This window comes from Dicentrarchus labrax, unplaced genomic scaffold (assembly GCF_905237075.1).
Source record: "Dicentrarchus labrax unplaced genomic scaffold, dlabrax2021, whole genome shotgun sequence".
Taxonomy (NCBI): Eukaryota; Metazoa; Chordata; class Actinopteri; family Moronidae; genus Dicentrarchus; species Dicentrarchus labrax.
The window spans coordinates 4,883,869-4,904,783 of NW_026136705.1; the positions used below are offsets into that span (position 1 = coordinate 4,883,869).

At 37.2% G+C, this 20,915-nt stretch overlaps 1 protein-coding gene across 1 annotated transcript; it reads right to left on the minus strand.

The window, feature by feature from the left end:
* Positions 1–80: 80 nt before the first annotated feature.
* Positions 81–20,247, minus strand: LOC127364546 (uncharacterized). The gene is made up of 28 exons (XM_051402173.1): positions 20,153–20,247; positions 19,804–19,839; positions 19,376–19,639; positions 18,704–19,018; positions 17,990–18,253; positions 16,989–17,099; positions 16,833–16,848; positions 16,472–16,560; positions 15,908–15,967; positions 15,402–15,481; positions 13,166–13,247; positions 12,864–12,896; positions 11,368–11,640; positions 9,657–9,908; positions 9,284–9,559; positions 8,892–9,197; positions 6,552–6,803; positions 6,179–6,454; positions 5,787–6,092; positions 4,507–4,767; positions 4,052–4,294; positions 3,387–3,494; positions 3,251–3,266; positions 3,066–3,163; positions 2,769–2,819; positions 2,599–2,658; positions 2,454–2,516; positions 81–1,501 (listed from the first exon to the last, which is right to left on the minus strand). Exons 1-28 carry the CDS (start codon positions 20,187–20,189, stop codon positions 1,470–1,472), a joined length of 4,260 nt encoding a protein of 1,419 aa, XP_051258133.1. The 5' UTR covers positions 20,190–20,247; the 3' UTR covers positions 81–1,469.
* Between the last annotated feature and the right edge of the window lie 668 nt (positions 20,248–20,915).

Genomic DNA, 20,915 nt, shown 5'->3' on the forward strand with positions numbered 1-20,915 from the left:
ATGATCAAATGAAATATAGTGAATCCAAATTTACAGTAAGAGTTCTTGGTTTAAAATGGTATAATGAAAGATGAAGCTGATTTCGTATTATGAAAAATAACTTTTAATGCCAGCCAAAAATGAACAATCAAAAAACATAGGTACAGCACAGCAAAGATGGATAGGTAAGTAGAATTAAAATTAAGAAATGAGCTATAGAAATAGGAGGACCCCATCCAAATTGAAATTCACCCTTTATTGCATATTTACAGTAATGTTGAAAGTAAAGTGCATTGTCCCTGAAAATAAAAATAAATAAAAAGTTTTTGAAGATCGATTCATCGTCTATAGAAGTTCTTCCGGTATTCTAGCTTTAGCTGAAGAGGAAGTGACAAACTGCATTTTAAGCAATCTCCTTAACAGAAGTGAGCAAGTTGTCTGTCCAAACATAAGATCTTTTTTGTTTCTTAATTTGTCATGAACATAATAAAACATACGCAGCAATCACCTGAGTACAAAATGTTACATTTATTAAATACTATTTATTTCTGCTACTAGACCCTGGCATGCTCAGTTTGACATATTTACACTCCACTTCCTTTTTTTGCCTACAAAATTGGTACATTTTTAGACAGTGTCGTCATCGCACCCGACACCTGACCTTATCTTTCTACGCACAGCAAATTCCTTTAAAACAACTGCATAAAAGCTGTGCAAACAAAATATTATGCAGTTATTCTTTTTGTTACATATCAATAGAAAACAGCAATAAAAACAGCGGTCATTATTGTGGTTTTCAATGCAACTATATCTGCGGGGGTGTCTGCTTAAAAAATGAGGAAGAGGATGACTTAGACTACATTCAGGGTAATGGAGACACTGTGAAAAAAACAGTTTTTTCTTGCCTGCAAGATGATATAGCAACACAAGGCCCAGCAGATAGATCTTAGCTGTATGTACAAAGTAATTCAGCTATAAGCAATGCTTGTGATCGATTTTCTGTACTTACGTCAGATCATTGTAATTTATTTATATGTGAGGCTCTGATGATATTTCCTCCATTTCATCACAACAGGCCCAAAAAAGAAATTATATGTCATTCATTTTCAGTAAAGTTACCAGTAAGCTAGTAGCTGAATAGACAGTTAGAATTATTTATCTGTCTGTACTCATGGCCAATCCTTATTTCACATACAGGCCTAACCTTAACTAACTGTTAACTGATATAATTACAACAAAACAAATCCATAAATACAAAACATCCCTGCAATTTGTGTTGAGATCAAGACAAAATTACATACACATCTTTTATTATCTGCTTTGATTTAAAGAGCAAATTGAGCCAAATACTGTGTATTAACTGATATTTGGATTGCAAATATGAAATCCAGCTCCTGATGCTGCCAAGACTGCTTAAACATGAATATTGTTTTCAACTTTTTGTTTTGTCATCCAGGCCTTCCGTTGTTTTGTGGATGATGCACTTCTTTTCATGGACCTGGAACAAAATCACAAGAAATATCTAAAAACATGTTAAAAACAGATATGAAGATAGTCTGTCCTTAGTCTGCTGTCTGAGCTCTTCCTCTGACATGTTCCTGTTAAGAGTCTAATGAGTTCCTCTTTTTCTAGTTCCTCATTCACTGGTTGAGCATCTATTTGGTCTAGCAACTTCCATTTTTTTCCATCATCATCTTGTCTGTTGCCTTAAGTAGCTCATCCACATGGGACTGGTTGTTCTTGTCTTCATCCTTTGGGTTTTTGTTCTAGTATTTATTATCAATGATGTAGCACCTTCCACCACACTTCTCCACCAGATGACTCACAAGCTTATTCTGGTGAACATGATTATTGATCAGAAAGTACATCAGTTACATACAATGCACTCAGTTGTGTTGCACTGAGCATAAATTATCCTCAGGGTTGTTCCCAGTTATACATTTAAATGAACAGCTAGCTTCAGTTACCTCAAATAGTTTTGAATAGGTTTGAAATTTTAGATGCACATAATTTTGATCAGATGTTTATCAAAAACAAACAAACAAACAAAAAACCCTGAAACAAACTATTATGTGAGTTTCTAAGAAGCTGTAAGAGTATTCTAAGAAACTGCTGGTGAGCATTGGTAAGCACAATTCAGTCAGTCAGTTCCTCTTTACGCATACAGTGAAACGTGTTGCAAAATAGACACTAGGGTTTGGAAGAATGCTGTGGCTGCTGAATGTAGTTTTTGAGGTTCAAAAAGATAAAAGTATACAAACAGTATTTCACATCTCCATAATTATATATGTAAAGAACATAATTTTTTTTTACATTTAAATGAATGTTACGATGAGGAGGGACATTAAGATACATAACACTTTCCTCAATCTTATTCTTAATGGTGACATTATATCCTTTATTCAAAATTTAATTTTATACAAATAAAGCCGTAGCTCAATATCCAGGTTTATAAAGTATTGTAATGTTTGTACCTGTTGCCGATTCTGGGTACAGATTATAATAGTCAGAGCTCTCCATTGAATCATCATGTTTACCTGTTAAAATGAGCATAATATAAAAGTGTTATATAATATAAAAAAAAAAAACTTTTTAGTGTTTCATATTTATCTTACTCACTGTTTCTTTCGAGACCTTCTAGCTGAAATGTAACATCACTGTAAACATTATCTGCCCCATCTGAAATAAGAATGTTCCTTAAATTTTACTTAAATGGTAATAGTCACATAAACTTGTGTGATGGCATGTGATCATATTATTTCCGAGTGTACGTAATGTTTATACCATACCGTTTCCTCTGTTGTCAGAGCTTTTGACAGATTCATAGATAGAAACATCACCTGCAGGTCAGTGAAAAATCAACATCAATTTAATCTTTAGGTGATTTCGAAAATATTATCCTGTTATAATGTTATAAAGTCTTAGAGAACTGGATGGAAAAACACCAGCTATCATTTAATTAAATTGTGTTGTATCTGAAACTGCTGTAGCAAGTGATTTTCCCCAGTATGGGAACAATAAAGTTTATCTTATCTCATCTTATCTTATTAAATAGATGAACATTCAGTATTATATGGATGACTGACCATGGAGAAGACCAGAGTATACAGGCTGTTGGGTTGCATCCTGGTTGACTGTTCGGTCTGTAGCAGAGCAGTGATTGGCGCTCAGAGACTGGATCAGCCTTTAATATGGATATAGTAAATGTAACCAGATACATGAAATGTACTGCTGTAACGTTCAAGATGAGAGAAAAGGAAGTTGTACTAACCCGTCACAGCTTCGATCTGTGAAAAAGACATTTGCCATTGGTTAGTTTTGTATAGCAAATAGTTAATCTTCTCTTCGGCGTCATGACATCCAAATTCCTCTGTAATTTCAGACATGAATACATTACATTATCTCACCTTTGGGCATTTTGAAGTAACACAGCAGAAGCAGGAGAATGATCACTACAATGCTAACAAACAGTCCAGTAATAACTGGGACAAGTGATGAAGACTCAGACTCTGACGCTGCAGGGAAGAAAGTTGTAGAGAGTTTTCATGTTTCCACTAGCATCTGTATCTCAGTGTGATCTCTTATTAAGCAATTCTTTCATATGTTTTCTGAGAAAATAAATGTGCATGGGATTTACTTTCCATATTCTAAAACGAAACAGCATCCACTACAGTCGCTGCTATTAGAAATGTAAACTTTCATGAGTTTAATAAAGTTAAACAACTGTTAGGAAACTACATTTCCCATGAAAACTTACAAGCACAGCATCATGGCCACAAAAACAAAACAAAAATCAAGTGACTAAACTGTGTACACTTGTGAATTCATTATTATTATTATTATTCATTATTCATTAATTCAATTTTGTGTTTTTTAAAATGTCCTTTACATACTTTCAATAAAGCTTCATTTTTGACAAATGGGTGATGGTTTAGAGGTGCAACGATAAGTCAATTAATCAGTTAGTTAACTCAAAATATCATTAGTTGCAGTCCTAATTCTGAATGCAGACGGATTTTACTGACCTGAAAAACCAATTTCCCACAAAAACCTTAATCATAATCATACTCACATTTTACTGCCACCCAACTCTCTGGTGACTCTTTTCCGGAATACTGACACTTGTAGAAACCCTCATCTGACTTTGACACTGCAGAGATATTCAGCTCCTTTCTGGTATCATTTTGAATGAGTTTCTCATTTAGATAGAAAAACACATTGGAATCAAACGTTTGTTTTCTCGAGACGCAGCTCAGACTAACAGAATCTCCCTCAGTCACAGGACGGACAGGGCTCACCAGGATGATATCTGTTTCTGTAAAACAGTAAAACATTAAGTTTTAGTCACAGAGCTAACAGGGACATATAAAATCAACAGTACATGGCCAATGAGACAGACACGCCAACAAGATTATGTGTTTTCTATGTGATTATTTTGAGGAACACTTCCTCGCCTAAACCTTTTGAGATCATATAGTGTCTTGTTAAAAGAGACATAATTTCAACCACAATACAGTGAAAACATACTCTGTGCAGTGATGTTGACGGTATTGCTGAACTCTCCTGATCCAGACTCACACCAGTACACTCTAGTACCCTCCTGTAATTTGTGAACGCTGCATGTGGCTGCAGTCATTTCCCCACAGTTAAAATCGTCTAACAGGGAGTCCTTCAGCGTCCTCACTCTCCACTCAGCAGAGTTTCCCTTACAGCTCAGTGAGACAGAGTCAGAAGTGAAGTGTTGCACACTGTCAGGACTCACTGTGAGAGACGCTGATGGATGAAAATCTAAAAAACAACACATGCAGAGATATGATGAGGATTTTGTTGTTAAGGATATCACAATGGAAGCAACATTTCTGGTTTTGCAAACACAATGCATTGAACACTTTAAAGTATAAAACCTAAAATCTAAGAGGATTTCAAAGCAGTAGTGTGTTGCCACTTGCAGTATCAGGGTGATGCTCATTTGCATCCGCAGCTGATTGCTAAGATGTTGCTAGGGCTTAATATTAGCACCGCTGTTGATTTTTAGTGTGAGTGTCTGATCACCACTGCGGATATCATGTGCGATCAGACAGTGTCTTGCTTTAATTATATTCATCCACAGTTTCACTTCACTTCTTCACTTTGTCTCCTCTGATCCTATCATCATTGTCTTCCATCTGCCATATTTTGGTTTATATCTATGTTATATTGCCTTCTGAGTTTGCTTTTTCTTTGTCTGTTATTAATATTCTTCTTATTATTGTTATATAGTGGGTAATGCATGTACTTATATCACTGGATGTAGTCACTTCAGGTCAGGTAACTTGGTCTTGTTTCTGAGAAGACTACTGCAATTCAGTTGCAATGTTTATATTTTACCTTTAATTTTGATATAGCGCCAATTGAGGTAAGCAGGGGATTAAAAAGGAGATTACAGAACCTTTTTCTTCTTGTTTTACATTGCGTTCTCTCTCGACCAGCTGGCATCAGAAGCTTGAAAAAGTAAGCACAAGCTAATGCTGACTTATAACAGTTCTTGCGGTCCCCACATCATATCTCTGTAGCAACCGTGGCCCCAACATGTGGATACATTTTTAAGGAGGTACATACGCACTGACCATGCTAACCTCTACTTTTATGCTCCGCTACATAAAGGGCACTACTTCCTGCATCGACACTGCATATTGGCCCTGGATGTAAATCATACACTGCAGATTCATCCAGCATGAAAGCAGCTGGACGGATGGAGGTTACAAGCGATCATAAGAAAAAACATACATTAGGAAGTAAGAAACAAACAGTTAAAGAAAGAAACTGACCTCCTGACAAGACAAACTTAGGTTCACTGTACTGAGTGTAAGACACTTGGTGTCCTCTTCCAGCTCTGCACACATATCCTGCTGTGTGTGTTTGTCCATGAACAATGTAGGAATTAAGTGCAGCCCCATTGCTGCTGCCAGGTAGCAGCTCATAGCTGTAGGAGTTGTCTGACAGATCTGGAACAGCCTTATACCAGTAGAACCTCCATCCTGCAGATGGATGTTCTTTAACTTCACAGCTCAGATTTACTGAGTCTCCAGGACTCAGCCATAATGGAGACACTGAGAGGACTGGCTGAGGTTTTTCTGTTGGAAAATGATGATCTCAGAATCAATGTTATAATGCATACTGTAGGCCTGTAAATGGATTACATTCAGTGAGTGTCACTTACTGTCAAATACTGTCAATTTGACGCCACCACTCCACTCCGTCATGGACGTTGTTTCACTTTTATTTCTGCCCTTACACTTGTAGTCTCCATTATGTGATGCATAAGCAATAAGCCGGCTTTCACTCTGTTTTGGAGGTTTGAATGAGCTGCTTGTTTGCCATTCATACTCCCAGTCAGTGCCTTCTCCATCCTTGATCTCACACTTGAGGGTGATTGTCTCTTCTTTATATATTTTCGGCCAGTTTGGTTGCAGGGTCACAACAGCCTTGTTTGTGACTGCTCGTGTTAAAGAATAAACCCACAACAAAATCGATCATGAATTGCAAAGTAGATTTATTTTATCCTTTTCTACAAATCATTTTGCCAAACTCACCAAGTTTGTTGAGAGTGAAGAAGCTGTAATCTGTGTAGTAAACTGACTCTCTTTTTCCTCTGCACCCGTAGTCTCCTCCCTGTGAGACAGTGATTTTTCCCCTTAAGTCAGTATTCAAGGGTTTAGGGTTTTTCTTGCCTCTGTACCAGAAGTATTTCCAACCAGATGATGAATTCACAGTGCAGGACAGGGTCACACTGCCCCCTACAGGAATCGCTACTTTATCAGCTCTTATTGTGGCCTTCGGTTTCTCTGTTTAGTTTAGAATGAAAACATACAATTAATAACTGTGAATACCTGTGAATGAATCCCTGAATTAATAAAACCATAGTAATTATAATAATAATTCACATAGAAACCCTAATTAAAATAAGACCAGTGGCATGAAGTATGCAGAACATGACATGTGTGTAGCCTCAACGTGCAAAAGAACCTGAGAACCTTAGATTGGTCATTTTATGACCACTAATTCCACTATAAAGACTGAAACAAACAATGTACTTATCCTACAAGGATTGTCTCTACAAGGTAAGATGTATAGCCTACCTCATTGCAGTAAAACTTGTACTCTGTACACTGAAGTCAAAAAACTACATACATGAGAACTACCGTCCCACTGGTTAAAATACTGTGTCAGGAACTGGGTACATTAAGATTTTAACAGTATACTATTACTCTTCCCAATCTGGTACTTACAATTAAATAACATAATTAATATTAATTAACGTATTTAATATATAATAAGAGAAATGAAGCAACATTATGCAACTATTACTAGCTCAATAACAGCTTCAAAATATTTTTTTTTGCCTTTTATTGTAGTGACAGCTGAAGATAGACAGGAAAGGGGGGCAGAGAGAGGGGATGACAGATGACGGGTAGCCAGCTCTACCCACTGAGCTATCCGGGCACCCAGCTTCAAAATAATTTTAATGCTACACTGACTAGTAATATGGAGAATGGTGCCTCTTTCTTTTACCCTCAGTACCCTTGCACTATATATATTGGGTTGCCGGGTAGAATCTCCCACGAAAAGTGCGTAACGCTTTACACCACTAGCTTTAGCAGTGATTTTTTCTGTAACACAATTTACGGTTTATCCTGTCGTGATCTCCGGCTGTTCTACCTTTTTTCCTAATAGACAGGTAGCTTTACTTATTGCTGAAGTAACTGCTCACTGCTGGCAGCTAGGCAAGACTGTATCTGGGACTGGCTTTTAGCCTTTGGCACACACTTGATGTTTGGCTGAGTAAGCAAAATTGTCGCTCACTAGTTTGTTATCATAAGAAATGCACATCTTATATGCAAAAGACCTTTTTTTGTGTGGCAATGAGCCTTGTCCACATCGACTACAGTGAAATATAACCGGACGTTTGAGCGTTAGGGGAGAGTGAAAGGGATGACACCAAGGTTTCCTGCTTGAATCAATATGGAGATGTTGTGGTTACATAGTTTCAGTCTAACCCTGGCTGTGTTATTCTTGGAGGTAATTTTTCAGTTTTCAATGCCTCATTCCACTCTCTTGAATAGAAATCTCCTCTGTGTCTTTACACCGGTAGTCTCCAGCAGGAGCGTTGATTATGTCTGAACTGGTTGTTATCCATTCATACGTCCACTCTGTGCCTCTACCTTCCTGGATCTCACATCTGAGAGGGATTGTCTCACCGCTTAATATCTGAGTCCATTTGGACTTATTCCAAAAACAATTGCTATACTCACCTATGTTATATTGCCTTCTGAGTTTGCTTTTTCTTTGTCTGTTATTAATATTCTTCTTATTATTGTTATATAGTGGGTAATGCATGTACTTATATCACTGGATGTAGTCACTTCAGGTCAGGTAACTTGGTCTTGTTTCTGAGAAGACTACTGCAATTCAGTTGCAATGTTTATATTTTACCTTTAATTTTGATATAGCGCCAATTGAGGTAAGCAGGGGATTAAAAAGGAGATTACAGAACCTTTTTCTTCTTGTTTAACATTGCGTTCTCTCTCGACCAGCTGGCATCAGAAGCTTGAAAAAGTAAGCACAAGCTAATGCTGACTTATAACAGTTCTTGCGGTCCCCACATCATATCTCTGTAGCAACCGTGGCCCCAACATGTGGATACATTTTTAAGGAGGTACATACGCACTGACCATGCTAACCTCTACTTTTATGCTCCGCTACATAAAGGGCACTACTTCCTGCATCGACACTGCATATTGGCCCTGGATGTAAATCATACACTGCAGATTCATCCAGCATGAAAGCAGCTGGACGGATGGAGGTTACAAGCGATCATAAGAAAAAACATACATTAGGAAGTAAGAAACAAACAGTTAAAGAAAGAAACTGACCTCCTGACAAGACAAACTTAGGTTCACTGTACTGAGTGTAAGACACTTGGTGTCCTCTTCCAGCTCTGCACACATATCCTGCTGTGTGTGTTTGTCCATGAACGATGTAGGAATTAAGTGCAGCCCCATTGCTGCTGCCAGGTAGCAGCTCATAGCTGTAGGAGTTGTCTGACAGATCTGGAACAGCCTTATACCAGTAGAACCTCCATCCTGCAGATGGAGGTTCTTTAACTTCACAGCTCAGATTTACTGAGTCTCCAGGACTCAGCCATAATGGAGACACTGAGAGGACTGGCTGAGGTTTTTCTGTTGGAAAATGATGATCTCAGAATCAATGTTATAATGCATACTGTAGGCCTGTAAATGGATTACATTCAGTGAGTGTCACTTACTGTCAAATACTGTCAATTTGAAGCCACCACTCCACTCCGTCATGGACGTTGTTTCACTTTTATTTCTGCCCTTACACTTGTAGTCTCCATTATGTGATGCATCAGCAATAAGCCGGCTTTCACTCTGTTTTGGAGGTTTGAATGAGCTGCTTGTTTGCCATTCATACTCCCAGTCAGTGCCTTCTCCATCCTTGATCTCACACTTGAGGGTGATTGTCTCTTCTTTATATATTTTCGGCCAGTTTGGTTGCAGGGTCACAACAGCCTTGTTTGTGACTGCTCGTGTTAAAGAATAAACCCACAACAAAATCGATCATGAATTGCAAAGTAGATTTATTTTATCCTTTTCTACAAATCATTTTGCCAAACTCACCAAGTTTGTTGAGAGTGAAGAAGCTGTAATCTGTGTAGTAAACTGACTCTCTTTTTCCTCTGCACCCGTAGTCTCCTCCCTGTGAGACAGTGATTTTTCCCCTTAAGTCAGTATTCAAGGGTTTAGGGTTTTTCTTGCCTCTGTACCACAAGTATTTCCAACCAGATGATGAATTCACAGTGCAGGACAGGGTCACACTGCCCCCTACAGGAATCGGTACTTTATCAGCTCTTATTGTGGCCTTCGGTTTCTCTGTTTAGTTTAGAATGAAAACATACAATTAATAACTGTGAATACCTGTGAATGAATCCCTGAATTAATAAAACCATAGTAATTATAATAATAATTCACATAGAAACCCTAATTAAAATAAGACCAGTGGCATGAAGTATGCAGAACATGACATGTGTGTAGCCTCAACGTGCAAAAGAACCTGAGAACCTTAAATTGGTCATTTTATGACCACTAATTCCACTATAAAGACTGAAACAAACAATGTACTTATCCTACAAGGATTGTCTCTACAAGGTTAGATGTATAGCCTACCTCATTGCAGTAAAACTTGTACTCTGTACACTGTAGTCAAAAAACTACATACATGAGAACTACCGTCCCACTGGTTAAAATACTGTGTCAGGAACTGGGTACATTAAGATTTTAACAGTATACTATTACTCTTCCCAATCTGGTACTTACAATTAAATAACATAATTAATATTAATTAACGTATTTAATATATAATAAGAGAAATGAAGCAACATTATGCAACTATTACTAGCTCAATAACAGCTTCAAAATATATTTTTGCCTTTTATTGTAGTGACAGCTGAAGATAGACAGGAAAGGGGGGCAGAGAGAGGGGATGACAGATGACGGGTAGCCAGCTCTACCCACTGAGCTATCCGGGCACCCAGCTTCAAAATAATTTTAATGCTACACTGACTAGTAATATGGAGAATGGTGCCTCTTTCTTTTTCCCTCAGTACCCTTGCACTATATATATTGGGTTGCCGGGTAGAATCTCCCACGAAAAGTGCGTAACGCTTTACACCACTAGCAGTGATTTTTTCTGTAACACAATTTACGGTTTATCCTGTCGTGATCTCCGGCTGTTCCACCTTTTTTCCTAATAGACAGGTAGCTTTACTTATTGCTGAAGTAACTGCTCACTGCTGGCAGCTAGGCAAGACTGTATCTGGGACTGGCTTTTAGCCTTTGGCACACACTTGATGTTTGGCTGAGTAAGCAAAATTGTCGCTCACTAGTTTGTTATCATAAGAAATGCACATCTTATATGCAAAAGACCTTTTTTTGTGTGGCAATGAGCCTTGTCCACATCGACTACAGTGAAATATAACCGGACGTTTGAGCGTTAGGGGAGAGTGAAAGTGATGACACCAAGGTTTCCTGCTTGAATCAATATGGAGATGTTGTGGTTACATAGTTTCAGTCTAACCCTGGCTGTGTTATTCTTGGAGGTAATTTTTCAGTTTTCAATGCCTCATTCCACTCTCTTGAATACAAATCTCCTCTGTGTCTTTACACCGGTAGTCTCCAGCAGGAGCGTTGATTATGTCTGAACTGGTTGTTATCCATTCATACGTCCACTCTGTGCCTCTACCTTCCTGGATCTCAAATCTGAGAGGGATTGTCTCACCGCTTAATATCTGAGTCCATTTGGACTTATTCCAAAAACAATTGCTATACTCACCAGCTTTGTGAATGGTGATGGGATTGCTGTCCTCTGTGACCTTCAAGTCCCCTCTCCCTCCTCTGCACCAGTAGATACCTTCTTTTGTGACACTGATAGTTCTGTTAGTGTCACTAAGGCTATGTTCCTTTGATTCTTTATCTGTAGTTCGCATGAACCACTGGTATTTCCAGCCAGAGGAGTTGTTGGCCATCACAGAGCAGGTCAGCATCACTTTGCCTCCCAGAGGTAGTCTTGTTTTATCAGCTCTCAAGGTGGCTTTAACATTTTGTGCTGTAGAATTAATAGTGAAATATGTTTTTCACATATGCATAATTAATAGTTTCATTTATTTCACAAAATTATGATCTTCTGTCTACATGTTTATCCGTGTTGCAATGTTAAACTTAACAACAGACCGACAAGCTGTTTTACTGCCCTCTCTGGTTGAAATTAAAAATCTGTTGCAGCTCTGACAGTAACAGTGATGTCAAGATGTACTGACACTCCAAGTTCACTTAAGTTGAACCACTGAAGGTCAGCAAATACAACGGTCTTAGTAATAGCACCATTTCTTAAATAAAACAGCTGCAACAATGAAAACATAAATAGAGCATTTTTTAAGTCACACTTGATTCACTCATGATCATTGTACAATGACTGGTCATTTTTTAGGTATTCAAATAGAGGAAATGTGGCAGCCAACAAAATACATCACTTTGGTCTCTTGATCCTTATAACTACATGTTTTCTTTTAAAGGCATACTATGCAGTTTTCCTGTTTTGTCAAACAGCTACCCCTAAAGTCGCTGCGGAGTACTTGTATTTAACGTTAACTGCCATAAATACCACTCACCAGAGCTGTCTCTATATTCGGCTCTGCGTCTCTGCACTCATGGCCCGATCCCCTCCCCCCTGTATACCGGTACATGTTCAGTAGGATGGAAGCGTCAGACATCGAACAGGCAAAGATAGACTCCGAAGATGTCTACTGACCAGGTAACGTCTGAGTGAATGCCTGCTAGTGTCTTCCATTGAGGCTGCTTCTTATGTTGCTGATGTATGTGACGTCATGCCGTAAAGCAATTCATGATTCTCGCGAAATTTGGCGGGACGCCACCTTTCAGACTTGCATTGCTGGTTCTGCCAACGGCGTCCCTCTCCTGCGTTGCTATCGGGATGAATCGCTGTACTACAAGTTTGTTTACCATAGAAATGACTTTGAAGCTGTTATATTAAGGTACAAATCTTGCATAGTGTGCCTTTAAGAGTTGATAATGTGGCAACTGAATCTGATTAATGTTTAAGATGAAAACTGTATATACAATATATTTGACGAGCTTGGTTACTACACAACACACAACACATTTGGAAGTTACTGTTTGACATACAGTTCTCCATTAACAGTTGTGAAAGTTTCCACACTTACATAAGAGGAAATTAATGACAGTATTTGGAAACACCTTAAGTGAATAAACAGAAAAACAGAAAAACAGAAATAGGAATCGTGTAATCACCTTGAGTGTGTCCAAACTTGTGTGTGTTCATCACTGAAATAAAGATAGATACTCGATCAGACATCGGACTTAATGGGATTAACAATAAAGTCTAACTCCTGATTAACCAACATTATTACAACTTTCTTTGACAACTTATTGTCAAATGAAACTCAAGCTAGGGTATTTGTCTAGATCCTAGTATATCCGGGTGTAAACCATGAACCACAACATAAATAAATAAACTAAAAAAAATGCTTTGTCCTAACTAAATTTGGCTAAATCCGTACCTTTCAAACAAATAAAGTTGCTGATGTACTCACAGAATATCCCCAGCACACAGAGCAAAGTGTGTCCCATCCTCGCATCCAACACTGATACCCTGCTTCTGAGGCTTTTTTTTTTCTACTGTAGAATGTGAAACTTCTGCATGTGATAGGAACAAAAAGAAAGAAAAAAAGCTTGATGTCATGCCAATTTTGGCTCATGCTTTCTTAAATTTTGAAAATCATGTCTTCCTTCCCCTTTCACAAAGCAAGTTTAAGTCAACACGTGTTTTAACAACATTGTTAGTCATATACATATGACACACTCCATTATGAATTACATAAAAACATGTAACCAAAACTACCAGGGATAGCTTGTGTACTAATGCTGAATATAACAATAATAATAATGTTTATTAGATCACCAAAGAGCAAAAGGAAGCAACAAAAAACAAGATAACAAAGTGGACTTCATATTCATGTTTATACCTCAATATAGCTGCTACTGTTCTGAGTGGAGCCTCACCCAGCATGCATTGGGCCAAGAGGTGATAGATTCTTATCAATGGTCATATTCCACAGTGCATTCGATTACGTTCACGATCACCATAATAAACTCTTTTTGCAGTAAGTATATAAGAAAATTTATTATTTACCATTTATACTGACAGGAAATTCTTCTAGACATTAGCCTACTGTGTCCCCAATACACATTATATATACATTTTATGCAGGTTTTGAACACAGTAGTGTGTACACACTAAAAAAGTGGACAAATTAAGTCATAACAGATTTTTAAGTGTGCTGTTGATGGACACTGTTCTACAATGAAATTCACAAAGGAAATGGAAGAATTGTAAAGAAGTCAATTTTATTTATAATAATTCTAAGTTTATATGTATATACATATATATATATATACATCACCTTTCAAGAGCAGACATCAGAAAGTGCTTCACTTGCTCATTTCAACCACAAGAGGCTGATGTGAACCACTAACTCCTGTTCTAAACCAGACTCAAAGCATTCATTTCTTCAAAGTGAGTTGTATGTAGTGGCTATATTTGGTCTATATTATTCTTGTCTTTGTCTTTCTTTCTATAACCACATTATAATGACGACATGGGACTGTCTTACGAGTTGAGTCAGCTCAGTGGCAATGCCGGCTGTAAAACAACCGCGCTGTGCTCTGCCCTCACTCATTTATTTATAACATTTCACAATAAAAGGCCACTTCCTGGTCATTTGTCACATTTCTACAGAAGCCCCACAGGACAAACATCTGTGGTAAAATATAAATGAATTAAGTCACACCAAATATTCAACAATATTTCCCCATATTATACTTAATATACAATGAAACAGTTATCTCTGGTAAAAGGCGCTTACACTAAACACAAGGCACATGATGTCTGTTAGCAAGTTGTGTAAGAGTGGGACATTGGACACTTCAAATCACATATTGATTGTATTTAATCATCAACAACATCTACTAACAGTTCTAGTCCGTTCAACATTAGCTAAACCTCAACATTAAGCTTCAATCCCAGAGGACCTACTGGCATAAGTAACCATTGCGCCTTCAAGTAGGCAGTTACCTAACGTTCTAGTTACCTTAAACAATTTAACAAAGCAAAATAAAAAAATGTAAACCATAGAAACCTTATCGTCAGACAGAAAAGTGCACAGGTTACTACAGAAGCCCTCAGAAACCAAAAAACTAATAACTAACCAAACACAAATATAACTTAAATAATGTCTTATTTAATATTTACTCAATATCAATAGTTGAACTTGCCTTTGACATGTAAAAGCTGCAGTCTGATTAACATTTGATAGTGTAGCATTGGATTGATTTCCTGTAAGAGCAAGTTTCTAACTGCAGTATACTATACAAGAAATTACTAGTAGTATGAAGGACATACTGATTAGCATTACTACTTATTATGAAATTGGGATACAGCATTTTACTTTGCAAAAGTACTGCCAATGTTATATTTGGAAACTTCCCAAAAGGGAAACAAACATTCTTCCAAAGATTTAATACCTTTTTTTAACATTTCTAGTTTTATGTCTTCACTGCAAATAAAGCTGTTAAAAGCATGACTAAGTGGCTTGCTGCTTAATAATAGGTTAAGGCTGCATTAAGTGGATTTTAAACCTGTAGAAAAAAAAACTCCAACACTTCTCTTTATGGACCTGGAAGAAAACCAGAGAATGCAGAGATAAAAGGTTATTAAAGATATAGTTAATAATATTTAAAGACACAAATAAGAACAACAACAAATTATACGGCAGCATTATTACCAAAAGATGTTCTTAGCTGGACTTCAGAGTAAACAGTTTCTTCTTTTGCTGCAGGAGACGATTGTCCTATACATGGAGAGATGATTAGTACTTTCTCACTCTTTATGATGTGTCCCCTGACTTCAACATCAACATCATCAAAACATTCTGCTATATGGGCCCGTCCAGAAAAGATGCTTACAGGATTAGATACAGTGTCATAGTTAAAAGCTCCGGGCCTCTGAGGAAGCAACTACATTAGTGTGGTCTTATACATGTTCTTACTTTGCCGACTACCTGAGATGACTGAGGTGATTTGAACCACACACAGACCCATGATTACCTTGAGGGACGTTTTCAATTACATTTTACACTCTAAATACAATGAATGCTTTTAATAGTTTAATTTTAGGCATTGCTGGCCTGAAAATCTAAATATGTATGTAATTATAATATATATAAATTAAGTTATATAAATTATTTTTCTGTATTGCATGTATCTTGAGTACTCACCCTTATTTATGTTTTTAAGCTGAATCAAAGAGTATGTGACGTCGTGGGATTCATCTGCACCTGAAATATAATTTTTTTCTTAACATAAGTGATTGTCAAGTATGACCAGTCATCTATACTCCACAGCTTCTGGCTGCTCTGTGTAAATACAACAGCATTTACTGTGACATTGTCTGTGTTTTTCAGGCCTTTAATTGATTCATAGAGACAAGCATCACCTGAAAATCAAGTAAAGCTAAAAGTAATGATTTCTATTTCATTATCTAAGCTGCATCTTTTCTTACAAATGTCTTCACATGTATTTTAAAATACTATTTGTAATCTTTTCTGTCAGGTAAAGCCAATTAAACCAGAAACAATGTGAGAAATTAGTGTAAACCAGTTTCTGCTCTGATCATTTGCTTGTGATAGTTTATTGTCAACCATCATCAATTGACTAACTGATTAGTTGATTTTGTTTTCAGTATTATGGATTGTAGCAATTTAAATGATAAGGTCATATATGAAATGATAACTCATAAAAAAAAAAATCTTATTATTATTATTATTATTTTTATAGCTTACCATGGAGATGAGAGGAGTGCTCTTTAGGTTGAGTTTCAACCACTTGATCTGGAACAGAACCCTGATTGGTTCTCTGAGACTGTGTGCACCTAAAAATCATGGTTAGAAATATTGCATAAACAAAAATATTAGTAATATATATATATATATATATATATATATAAATAAATGGACTGTACTTATATAGCGTCTTTTCAACCACTCAATGCGCTGTACACTACATGCCACACTCACCACATTCACACACATTCATACACTGATAGCAGTGGCTGCCATGCAAGGTGCCAACTGCTCACCATAACAGAAACTAAGCATTCACACACAGTCATACACCGATGCCCCAAGAGAGTGTTGTACCAACCTGGAAAAGTATGAATCTGTGAAGAAGAAAAAAAGACATTTGTTGTTACATTGTTTTTGTAGTGGTAGCTAATGCACTGATATTTCACATCATGACATAAATTACTTTGAATAATCAGATTGTAATCCATCAAATATCAGAAGATAAATGTATCACCCTTTGACTTTATGCAGTAACACAACAGCAGCAGGAGAATAATCAGCAAAATTCCACAAAGCAGCCCAACAATCAGTGGCATAAGAAATGAAGAGCTTTCCTGGGGGGGCCCTGCAGTAATAATAAATAAGTATTGAAACTGTTAACTTGTTAACAACATAACAGATCAATGGTTAGTCAATCCACAATGGAAGAAACCATATACAAGATTACACAAGTGGATCTGCGTCCAGGATCTGATGGACCTGACATGTTCAAAAGCAGATTATAGAAATTATATGTGGAAAGAAAAAAATATATACACCTACACATACAATATTTACAGTATATACTTCACACGTAAATACGTACATGTACAAGTGTATACTTAAGAGCACACAATATACAAAAGCATCACCATCCTTATTTCTATGCTATTTAGGTGAAGTATTTGGAAACTTTCTTCATCTCAGATTGTGCCATATTCTGAAAAGTTCTAATCATACTCAAAATTTACTGACAACCAACTCTTTGGTGACTCTTTCCCTGAGTATTCACACTTGTAAAAGCCTTCCTGACTTTGACACTGCAGAGATATTCAGCTGGCCACTGGTGTAATTTTAAATTGGATTGAATTCAATTCCATTTTTTTTGTATAACGCCAATTCATAACAGAAGTTATCCCAGGACACTTTTCAAATAGAGCAGGTCTAGACCGTACTCCTAAAAATTATTTACAGAGACCCAACAGTTCCCACCATGAGCAAGCACTTGGCGACGGCAACAAGAACAAACTTGGACAGACCCCTGCTGAGAGAACTCAATTTGATAGAAAGTGAAATATTGAATTAACTTGTCTTCAATTTGCATTTTTGTAGGGGTTAATTTAGGACCTACGGGTTATTTATTTAGGCATAAGATTCCACTTGTTAACATTTCACTATAATGCTTATGCAATTCAAATATAACATGTTATATCCCATAATGAAATAAATAAAAAAATTAAACAAACTTTGACTTACTCTGTACAGTCATGTTGACTGCATTGCTGAATTGACCTGATCCAGACTCACACCAGTAAACTGCTGCTTTGTTTGTAGGTTTGAGGATCTTGCATGTGGATCCATTCATTGAACCCCATTCAGAACAATTTGACAGGTGGCCTGCTTTAGTAAACCTCATCACTCTCCACTGAGTAGAGTTTCCCTCACAGCTCAGCGAGACAGAGTCAGATAAATATTGGGGCCCTCCGTCAGGACTCACTTTGACTGATAGTGAATGGACATCTGAAACACAACAGTCAACGAGGAGTAAGAGAGAGGGTACAGTACAGTGGTTGGTCTCCAACTTAGCAGCTTTAAAAATACGCTTTTCTACCAGCCACCTTATTTAGCCAAGTCTAAATAGGGTCACTATTTGACAAATCATGATTTTCCTTTTACCTATCAGAGTTTAGCTTCCTAGTAGTTCCCATGCCTCCTGAAATGTTTTTGTTGACTGTCTAATGCCTGTCTGACCATAAAGTAAAATATCCTTTACCTTTTAAATACTTTAAATTACGGCTGTTTTATATCACAGTGTCGGCAAGAACAAACAGGATGTGTGTGGTCAATGCTAGCAAACATCCATTAATTAGGCTACTTCCATTAATATCTTAAATTCTGGGGATAAATGGCCTGACGCTGGTGGCAGAAAGAAAGAAAGAAAAAAGAAAAGAAAGTACCAAATCTACTGACTTTTAGACCAGACAAAGGTGTTTTTGCTATAAGCAGTATAATACACTGGATCTCCTCTTCGAGCTCGACACTTATATCCTGCTGTGTGCTTCCATTCATGAACAATGTAAAAGTCCTCTTTAGTCCAATTACTGTAGCCAGATCGCGGCTCATACTTGTAGGAGAAGCTGTTGTTTAATAGTTTGGGAACAGACTTGAACCAGTTGAACCTCCATCCTGCAGATGAATCTTCAACACTGCAGTTCAGTTTCAGAGTTACAGAGTCTCCAGGACTCAGCCATAATGGAGACACGGTGAGGACAGGCCTGGGTTTATCTGTTGGAAAATGAATCCACAGAATGAAAACCTGAACCTGCACATTTAATACATTGATTGACAAAAGACTACCTCCAAACATACATACTTTAGGTACACTTCTTAAAACATATTAGTCTCCTGGATCACATCATTATCTGAGTACGGTAGAGTCGGTGCCTTGTTTAACTTGATCATTTGTTCATAAACTCAGTAAATTGATTAAATACTTTCTATGGGCAAGCTGGGTGGTGACAAACCACTGCTAAATGTTTTTTTTTAAGTATGGAATCAGAATCTCTATTACCATTGAGTTGGATTTAGAGGAAATTGCACACTACAGTAATTAAAAAAACAAAAAAACATCAGATGAATTACCTGAGACATTTAGAGTGACGTTATTACTCTTCTTTGAAACATTTGTGCTCAGGTGATGACCGGTGCAATGATATTCGCCACTGCAGTTTTTCATTATCTTAAATGAGCAGGACTTATTTGTACTGCAGGAATCAAGTTGTTGACCATTCCTGCTGAATGTGTAACTCCAGCCATCGTCAGTTACTTCTCTGATGTCACATGTGAATGTAACAGACTCCTCAGTGAATAAAGTGGGCCAGTTTGGCTTAAGGGTCAGTACAGCGTCTAGAATGCAAACAAAAATACAAACTAGTTATTTGAGGAACACTATTTATGAACTAGTTAGTCATATCCTGTGTGTGATGCGTGGACTAAAACTGACAGGAGGCGCAGATTCATCTGAAGTCAATAAGTATAACAACAGAAAACAAGGAAGATTGCAGATTTACCTTCAGCTTGTCCACCGTGGAAGAGTGTATTCAGTGCTAACATAAAGATCAGACAGAAACTGTTAAAATAGGAAGGCATTTATAAACTTTCACAAATGGAAACTGCAGGTGTCTAAATATCAAATCATTATTGCATGTCAGTCAAAATGTTTACAGTACAGTTCTCCACTCTGATGTTAGCTACCAGTAAAGAAAAAAAGATGAGAAAATATATAAAAAATGCATAAAAAATACATAAAAATAAATACAGTATCACATGAGCGACAGAATCAACAGTGTCGCAACTCTCTGTGACAATGGTCCTCACTGATTTTGCTTTAGTGGCAGAGAAAGTCAGCGATGTACTCACAGAATAACCCCAGCACACAGAGCCAAGTGTGTCCCATCCTCACATCCAGCACAGTCACTGTGACACTGCTCAGATATACAGATATTTCCACTTTCAAAGCTTGAACGCCTATGGGCAACACTAACAGAAAACTGTGCAAGACAAGAAGCCACACCTCATATCAATATGAGAACTGTCTTTCTAAAAATGGCCTGTCTCTCTTTGCTTCCTTGACAGTCAAACGCAAACACGTTGACGTTGCAGTGCAGATAAAATTTACCCTGAGTCCTATATATGTGCCTAAAAATACTGATAGATTTTTTTCCTTAATTTTTTAGGACTTTAAATGATCAGTGGAGCAGAATATTTTTACTCCTACGTTTGATGGAGAAAACGTATTTCAGATTTCAGCTGTCTGTTTGGTGCTACAGCAGCTAAATGGAAGAAAACCCCAAACGAAAAAAGTTATCTCATGGAACCATCTACTCTGTCTTTTTTCACACTATGTTACTAAGGTTATGTTTCGCATGCACAAACACAGAAGAAGTCACAACTTATCAGCATGACTGACGGAAACTCAATGTCCACAGATGAGTTGCTGTGATAGCATGAATTCACACAGCATAGTCATCGCACTGACACCAGTGCTGCTACACACAGCAAGCTGTCAGGATATCTATAAAACACAAATTAATCAAAGCCACAGAAATCGACAAAGACACATTCTCAGAGCATACCGATAATATAACCATCAAACTATTAATGATAGATTTGTTTTGACCAC

Coding starts and splice junctions, on each gene's coding strand:
- LOC127364546 (XM_051402173.1), bottom strand. CDS start 20,189: ATGGGACACACTTGGCTCTGTGTGCTGGGGTTATTCT. Junction 9,909..11,367: donor CATCACCATTCACAAAGCTG/GTGAGTATAGCA, acceptor TAAACTAAACAG/AGAAACCGAAGGCCACAATA. Junction 3,495..4,051: donor GAGTTGGGTGGCAGTAAAAT/GTGAGTATGATT, acceptor TCTTCCCTGCAG/CGTCAGAGTCTGAGTCTTCA.